This window comes from Nicotiana tomentosiformis, chromosome 6 (assembly GCF_000390325.3).
Source record: "Nicotiana tomentosiformis chromosome 6, ASM39032v3, whole genome shotgun sequence".
Classification (NCBI taxonomy): Eukaryota; Viridiplantae; Streptophyta; class Magnoliopsida; order Solanales; family Solanaceae; genus Nicotiana; species Nicotiana tomentosiformis.
This window is the reverse complement of record NC_090817.1, coordinates 90,866,799-90,875,922: the sequence shown is the minus strand read 5'-3', so window position 1 is coordinate 90,875,922 and position 9,124 is coordinate 90,866,799. Positions and strand designations below refer to the sequence as shown.

Sequence of the window (9,124 nt, the reverse complement as noted above, 5' to 3'; positions counted from 1 at the left end):
CTTAACTGCTTTGACTAGAGTTTCTTGATGAGTCCAATACTGAGTGAGTTATGTGCCATGTATGTATGAGGTTTGTGTATTATTCTGTGCATTACATTTGATGTCTAGAACTTGCCACGTGTGTTTGCAAAGTAAAATAGTAGTTTTGTTCAGTCTTGGAGATGATATAGACGTTTCTTTGTTGAGCCATATATATATATTTTACCCGCCTAATTGTTATGTATCGTAGTTAACCCTTTGAGCCTGTAATCCTATTTCTTTGGCAACCACATTACAAGCCTTACCCATTTGTTTGAATTAACCATCTATTTGGACCTTTTCACCTCTCATGAGTACTTGAATTGTAATGAACTTTGTAAAAGTTAAAATGTGGGGTGGTTGGTTTGGCTTTTGAGTGAAACTAATGAAATAAGGAGAAAGGTGAACTACTTTGAAAAAGTAAAAGCCACTTGAATTGAAAAAGAAAGAAAAAACTAGTTTTATTGCTGTGAAAAATATTTCTTGATAGTGGTGACTCTTAATGTAATTGTGCTTAAAGAAGTATGGAGTTAATATACATTGATGTGAAGGTGGAGTTATGGTTTGACATAAGTATGGGGTTTTAAATGTTAAAGTGTATGTATTAAAGTGCTTAGGGAGGTGTAGTCACTCTTATATCCAAATGTATCATACCCGACCCTCAACCTACATTACAACCAATTAAAGTCTTACTTGATCCTAGACTGAATGAGCTCGATTAGTAGAGCAGTACACTATGGGAAAGCCTATGGTGCATCTTTTGTGGCACATGAATGTTATTTTTGAAAGCGAGTGAATTCTTTCTATCTTGAGTTCCTAATTGTTCTTAAATTTTATTGTGTGTGGAACTACTCTCTTTTGTTGTGTGAGGGCACTTGATTCATGAATGAAAGGTGATGCCATTGATCTCTATGTTAGAGTAAGTGAGTGAGTTGTGAATAATGCATGGTACTTGTAAGTCAAATCTTGAAGTGAAGGTGTTACACTCTTGTGTTTAGTCTATTTTAAAGATTCTTGGTGTGATGAGTTAGGAGAATTATTTAAAAGGGTCGTGTCTATATAAAGTGTAGTTTGATTGCTCGAGTACGAGCAATGGTTTAAGTGTGGGGTATTGATGCTAGGCTATAATTACGTATTTTAGTCGCTTATTATATTCTAATTTGCTACACTTTAATTGAGTTTGAGCTTTAATTGCTGGTATTTTGCACTAATTGAGTGTTTTATGCCTTGTAGGAGTGATTCTGAGCTATGTAGATGTTATGGAACAAATTCGAGCTATTTGGAGCTTTGAAGTCTGAGTAAAAGCCTAAGGGATTAAGTCGGGATCGTGTTCGGGAGTCGAGGATCAATTCTGGATGTCAAAATTCAAGAAGAAGCAACTGCTGAAGAAATGCACTAGTGTGACGCATGAAAAGCAATAAGTTTGCAAGTTTTCATATTTCTGCTAGGAAAGGGAGTTTTCGCCTTGGCCCAACCCTACTTGGTATAAATACATGTAAAAACATTATTTTGAGGACTTTTGACATATCTTAGACCTAAGGAGACTATTTTGGAAGGAGAGAAGACGTTGGGAACATTCTTTGGAGGAGAAAATCATCGAGTTCTTCATTCCTTCATCTTTTCTTTGTAATTTATTTATGCAAAATACTTGGAAAGTTGTTACTACGAACATGAGTGGCTAAGCACTCAAGTTTCTAGGGTTGTGGTTGACATGATTATTAACGTTTATTAAGTACATCTTCATTGATTCGGATTATCTTCTTGTGTTTGTTTCTTTAATTCTAGTTTTAACTTGTGAATTGTTGTAGCTACCAATTCACCATACTATCTATGCTATGCTTGGAAAAACTCTTGTGAATACCTAATTTTTGTACTATTTTAACACCTCCTAAAGTCATTAGTGTTTTGTTGCTTTAATTATATTTCCCAATTTTTGTGTCTTTGATTGCATATTCCCTATCATAAAAATACCAAAAAATAATTCTTTCTTTATTTGTGCATTTTAGGAATTAACTAACTATTCAATTGGTGAATTAATCTAGTTAATTAATCATTTGAATAAGTTACTTAATTAATTTATTTGTTTGTGTAAATTTAGTTTAATAAGTAGGATTAAGAAAGAAATTGGGCCAAATTTGAAAGAGAAAGTGGCCAAAAGTGCAAGATAAGGGGCTGCCTTTGAAAGGGTCCGGAACGACGTAATTTTGCCTCAAAACTACGTCGTTTCATTAAGTGACCCAAGATCAAATCTCACCCATTGATCACCCATTGATCTAATGGTCCGTATTTGATCTCTCAAGAGGTATTTAAAGCCTCAAAAATCTGAAAAATTCCCTAATTTCACCCATAACTCTTTCTCTCTTCTCTCTCTCTCTCTCTTCTCTCCACCGCCGCTGCCGCCGCCAGAAATCACCCACCGGCGGCGGACCACCTCCAAACACCTCCAAATTAACACCATATAATCTCCACAACCTGCTCTTCCCATATCTCCAAACCAATTCCTTCAAAAAAAACCTCAAATTCTTTGAATTTTAGATCTAAGAAACTTTAGCCGTCACTTTTTTGTCCAAATTCTTGAAGCTCTGGCCAACACCACCCTACAACACATACATGAATGGATAGAGCTCCACGAGACCTATCTTTTCCTGCCCATTTCACCCCCAAAATCCCCGTCGTCACCGGCCCGCTCCTCGCCGCCGCCACGGCTCCACCGCCTCACCACCGCCAAAATGCCTCGAACCCCCATTTTAGCTATTTTTTGGCTTCAAGCATACTTGTTAGGTATAATCGTCATCTCTTTAATTAATTTCTGATTTTTTATTTATTTATTTATTTATTTTTTCTGTTTTGGTTATTTCTTGTTAATTAGAGTTTCAAGTTAGGTTTATTTAATTAGCTATCTCTATTTAGTTTAGTAGTTTGTTAGATTCGTTATTGATTTAAACATGATCTTTAGTGTATTAGTTAAATCGTTCACTTAGTTAGTCGATTATTTAGTTGTTGTTAGTCGTTGTTCGATTATTAACGATGCTCATTCTGTTTTGAGAATTAGTTTGTGAATTTAGTTGTTTGTTTAGTAATTAGTTTGCACAAATCCAATTCATTCACATCAAGTTGGTTTTAATACTTAGTTCAATTACGTTTTTAGTCTCGTCTATGCTTTGTCAGTTCATAGTTGTCCAAGTTTGATTTGTGTTGAGTAAGTAGTTTGTTGTTGATGGTAAAATCTGAAGTTTAGTTTATTTTATCACAAAATAGGGTAATAGTAGCTTACTTTTACTAGTAGGGTGGCTGAAAGGACATTTTTTCTTCTTGCTTCTGACACAACAGATTTTCAGGTTGTCCTTTCACCTTTGGGACAGACCTTGAACAGTGTTTAGCACACAAAGTCAGTCTTTTGGACAGATTTTTGGTGAACCAAAATCTGTCCAACAATCTAACTTTAGTTGCCTATTGAAAGGGCTGTTTTTCTCCTATAAAAGGGACTGTCTTACACTTAGAATGCAGAGTTCCTTACTCACTGAAAATGGGGACACTCTATCTTATACTGAGACACATCTTGGAGAGTTGCTGAAAGACATATATCTTTGAGAAAAATCAGCAGCTTAATACATATAACAAGCTGAAATTTTAGAGTTTTGTGAGGATTATTTGAGTGCAAAAAACCTTGAGAAAAATAGAAAGACCCCTTAGGCAATTTGTGAAGTTGATAGCTACCAGTTTCAAGCATTTTTGTTGAGTTTTCTGGGTTGTATTAACACTTGAGTTGCTGCTGTTTCTACTGTATTTGCTGCTGAGTTTTTTGTTGCTGCACTGCTGTATTTTATTATTCTACAAATCAGGTAACTTTCAAATTCTTATATTGCAGATTCTTGATGATAATAAGAAGAATTTGATCCCGGTTTGGCTGATGGAACATATTGGATCTGATTTTGTTTCAAGATGAATGTTATATTAGTATTATCATTATGTAAATATGTTAAAGATTAGTTAAATTATCGTTTTCTTCTTTATATATGTGATTGAAATTGTATTCTATTAAGATTACTTAGTTTAAGGAAAAGATAAAGACCCCACTTTTAACCATGTTTGTTTAGTTTGGGCTCTTTTCCGTGAGTTACTTTCATGGTTCATGTATAATTATCTAAGAAAGACTTCTAACTTCAAATATTTTGATGCTTTAAATTATAGTCAACATAATGTTATACTTAATATAGTTCTTCTCTTTAGCATTGAAGTATTACCGTTTTTTGTAGTTTTTATATTTAGTCATGACTTTTATGTTGTTAATGAGTGTAGTTTGATTAGTGCCATATTGGTGTAGATGAGTAGAAATATTATGTTAGTCTTTAAGAAATAAGTTGGTTAAGAAGATAAAAGATAATAATTAGCATGTAAGTTTCTTTTATGAAAAAAATAAGTTTTAGTTTGGACATCAATGTAAGAAGCAATTTGGGCTTAGAAGAATACTTGTTATTTTGTGTTGTCTCGGTCATCGATACTCTTAAGCAACATGGGCCAAATAAGCTAAAATTTGTAGGCCCAATGACAATAGAAAGTAAGATGGACATTTTCTTTAAAACCAATAAATTATCTTTTGTTAAATAAAATAAGTGGCCCAATACCATAAAAGTTTACCCGGGTTTAAAGTCTTGCATTAGTGAAAATTATTTTTAATAATAATATTATTATTTTTCAGTCGAACAAGTAATAAATATAAAAAAAGAAGCGCTTTTTAATTAATTTAAGCGATATGCAATTTTAGGCACGTTTGAGATGTAGACCATGTGTTCATACACGGTCCTTGATCGTTATTATTATTATTATTATTTTTTAATAAAGTAGTCATGTGTGCATTCCCGCTCCTTGACTCTTCAATATTAATTGTATTTAAACCATGTGTACCGACACGTTCTTTGTTTTAACACATATAATCAAATAAGGACCTTGTGTACTTGCACGCTCCTAGACCAAAATTATTAATTATTAAGCGGTACTAGACAATAGTAACTTAAGGCAAATAATACATACTTTATCCAAAAATAATTCAAGCCAAATTTTAGTCAATAAAAGCGACCGTGCTAGAACCACGGATTCGGGGAATGCCTTACACCTTCTCCCCGGTTAACAGAATTCCTTACTCGGACTTTGTTTTCGCAGACCAATAATAATAGAGTCAAATCTTCCTTTGATTAGGGATTCAAATAAAAGGTGACTTGGAACACCAACACAAATCAATTTCAAGTGGCGACTCTGTAAATAAAATAATCCCTACTCAATTTTGTCACTTTAATTGAAAAAATCCTTTAATCCACACAATATTATTTTGCGGGTAGAAAAAGGGGCGTGACAACTCTGTTTAGATTAGAGTAGAATTAAAGAGAGCTTGTTTCTGAACCCGTGGCTCAGGGAAAGATTTCGCGGTTAGGATAAGAATATACCTAATGGTCTTGCTTAGTTAAATACCGTATTATATTCATTCATGATAGACTCAATACAATAGGAATATATGATTGATATATTGTGGAAATGAGAGTAGTATTGTGGGAATATGCTATTCATATAAACAATCCGGTTAATTAGCAATCATAAATAATCTGGATTAACAAGTGTGATTATTGAACTTAATAGGATTGATAAACCAACCACAACCCTGAAATTTTCATCTCCTCTGAATTAAAATCTCATCATACACATCTGCACTCTTGATAAATTAGTTGTTACTTGTTTAATTTTTGAAATAGTAGATTAATAGAAAAAGATCACTCTTGATTATCTTGGACAATTAACTGGTTTTAGTTTGCTTAGTTAATGATTGATCTAAGTCTTTGTGGGTTCGACATCCGACTTTCGAGTCACTTTATTACTTGACGGCTGTATTTCAGTTCAAAATAAATGAAAAAAATAAGATCATGAAATATATATAATAAGTAGCGCATAATGGGTGATTCAACTACATCAAATCGATTGTTATATAAAATGAATCTTTCATTGTTACATAACAATGAATTTAACGATACAATACAATAGGTAACCAAATACGGGAGGCATATTTGGCTGTCTTCACTCTATTGATTTGCTATTATTAAACCATGACTTTGACCAACAACTCGTTAAAAATCCTTTCTTTTTCCTGCATGATGGACAGACACGCATGAATTCTTAGGAAGAGTTTGAAGAAGAAGAAGAAAAAGTACTTTTGACTAAAGTCTTTTAATACTGATTATATGTTAAATGATTTTAAATAACTGGAACTTAAATATCAGGGAAAAAACTTGGTACCCCAAATTGTTTTTACCTAATAATCGTGGAATTAAGCACCGCCTTCTCCATCCTCGGACTTTGTCTTGGGCCTGGTAGCCATAGCTGCATCTCCACTCAGACTCGGCGCTCTCTCACCCTCATCCAACATGGCTCGAATCTTCTCAGCCCGGCACAAATACTCGTTAAATTTCATAGTAATGGCCTCCTTCATCTTAGGGTTCTTCTCATACTTTAAATAGGTTTTGAAGTACTCCAAAGCGTTCATGTAAAGAGAGAATGCTTTATTATAGTTACCATCGTTGTCTTCTTGCACAGCTTGCTTCACATACACAATTGCTTGCTCCTTGAAAGACCTATATTAAAAATTTTGTACAATTACAAACCCAAATAGAAAACTGAATATAGCTTAAATAACTGGTTGTCACCCCCATTAAATTTTTACCTGATAGGCACGAAGTTAAGCTCAGTCGTCAACTTGGACGGTTCAGGATCCTCTCCATTTTCTCCATCCTTGGGCCTGGTAGCTGCATCCCCTCCACTCGAACCTGACCCGGTCCCATTATCATCCAACACTGCCCGGATCTCCCCAGCCCGATGCAAATACTCGGTAAATTTCTTATTAATGGCCTCCTTAATCTTAGGGTCCTTCTCGTACTTTAGATGGGTTTTGAAGTACTCCAAAGCGTTCATGTAAAGAGGAAATGCTTTTGCATAGTTACCAGCGTTGTCTTCTTGCACTGCTTCCTTCACATACTCAATCGCTAGCGCCTTGAAATTGCTATACATCTTCGATCATGTATGAATAATTCAATTAACAAAATCCAATTAGAAGAAAAAAGAAAGGATCGGGTTCAATCTCCGATATTAGAATGCCCAGGAACTTATAGCTGGATGGTCAGAAGTGGGAAGATTGAAATTTCTATCCATCTTTTTTTTGCAGCTTGGGGTGCACTTTGTGTTTGTGTGTATATTTTGTGAAGTGGATTTGGATTAGAGGTATAAAGAGAGTATTGAAGACTGGAATTGTGAGATATGGGTAAGCTCTTATAGTTGAAAATTTCTGTTTCAAATAATATAAAACTTGCCTCATGACTCATGCGGTAGAACGTGGCCGCAGGTTCAACTATTACTGCATCCGTTTCATAATTTCATTCTTATTTCAATTTTAAAAAAGAATAATTAATCCAAATAGACGTTCACCCAATCAACTAAATTAAAAATAGCCGATAGGGATATATAATTTTTGTATTATATATGTATAATTATGTATACTCAGTGTATAATCTATGTATATGATTAGAAAAAATAAAACACGCATGTAGCCAACTATTTGCGTAAATATCCCTTTAAAAAATAAGGGTTCATGTTAGTTGGAAATGATTGCAGGCTAAAATTTTATAATCTGATACCTTAAGTTTATTTCACATTTTCTTTTGTTAATTATTTTTACTTTTTAATAAAACAAATAATGATCTGATAAATAAAACAACAAGATAATCCAAGAAAATATACTAAAGTAAATAAGAAATTATTCCTTTAAAGTTTAAATTGTAACGACTAATTCTATACTCTTCGATCTAGAGCTAAATAATTCTTTTATATAAAAATTTAGTGTTGGATAAAATTATAGAGTAGGAGTAGTATTTAAAGTCTTAAAGTCAACTAAACATAAATTTGCAGGGTTTTTTTGGTAAACGAATATAGATAGAGTTCTAAAGAAATACATTTTGGTCCAAATAGATTTCTTATAGGAAACTTCGGGTGGGCGTGATTTTGACGTGTGCTTTCTTTAGTTTATTATCCATACCTTTTAACAAAACAAATAATGATCTGAATACCAAAAATAAAATAAAAAATCAACGGAAATATACTAAAGTAACATATTATTCCTATCAAGTCAAAATAGTAACCGACCATTTTATTATATCCTTCAAGAGCTTAATAATTCCTTTATATAAACAGTTTCGTGTGAGATAAAATTACAATATTTAAAGCGTTATAGTCAACTAATGATTTAGTTTTCTAAAATTATAATATTGCTTATCCAAGACGATCACTTGATGGTTGCTTGCTTTCTGCATTCGCCGATGAAACCAGGTGTATGGATCTTGCCGTATATTAATTAACAATGGGTCGAAATAAGTTATACAAAGATTGTAATGCCGAAATTAAATAATGTATAAATTATTTTTTATCAAGTGTCGTTAAAGTATAGCGTACTTTAAAAAAGCGCTATATATATATATATATATATATATATATATATATTACAAATTATTTTTATCAAGTGCCGTTAAAGTATAGCGCACTTCAAAAGAGTGATATATATATATATATATATATATATATATATATATATATATATATATATATATATACGCTCTTTTAAACCGTTATATACAGGGCTAATAAGACAGCTATGCATAGCGCGGTATATAACCGCGCTATATATGTATAGCGCAGTTATATACTGCGCTATACATACATAAATAAACGGTTCCCCTGCTTCTTCCCCACACTCGAACCAGACGCCCCCCATTTTTAACCCCCCCCCCCAAATTTCCTTCTAAAAAAATTGTAATGGACCCTATTTTAAATGGTTCCGGCGGCCAATAATGCTCAGCACCCACTGGCTACAACTGTCCTGTTTAAGTAAGCAACAACACTATATTGTTTTATTATATATTTACCAGTAGGGCCCTGACCTGACCTCATCACTACTTGACCGAGGTTAGGCTTGGCACTTACTGGTACCGATTATGGTGTACTCATGCTACTCTCTGCAAATGTTTTTCGTGTGCAGATCCAGGTGCACCTTATCAGCCGCACTATCAGTGAGCCG

The 9,124-nt window shown here is 33.5% G+C and overlaps 1 protein-coding gene across 1 annotated transcript; it reads right to left on the bottom strand.

Annotated features, from left to right (window-relative positions):
* Window positions 1–5,917: 5,917 nt before the first annotated feature.
* LOC104107174 (protein SUPPRESSOR OF K(+) TRANSPORT GROWTH DEFECT 1-like) lies at window positions 5,918–7,306 on the bottom strand. The gene is made up of 3 exons (XM_009615906.2): window positions 6,725–7,306; window positions 6,317–6,635; window positions 5,918–6,151 (listed from the first exon to the last, which is right to left on the bottom strand). The coding sequence occupies exons 1-2, from the start codon at window positions 7,066–7,068 to the stop codon at window positions 6,332–6,334; spliced, it is 648 nt and encodes a 215-aa protein (XP_009614201.1). The 5' UTR covers window positions 7,069–7,306; the 3' UTR covers window positions 5,918–6,151; window positions 6,317–6,331.
* Window positions 7,307–9,124: the final 1,818 nt, after the last annotated feature.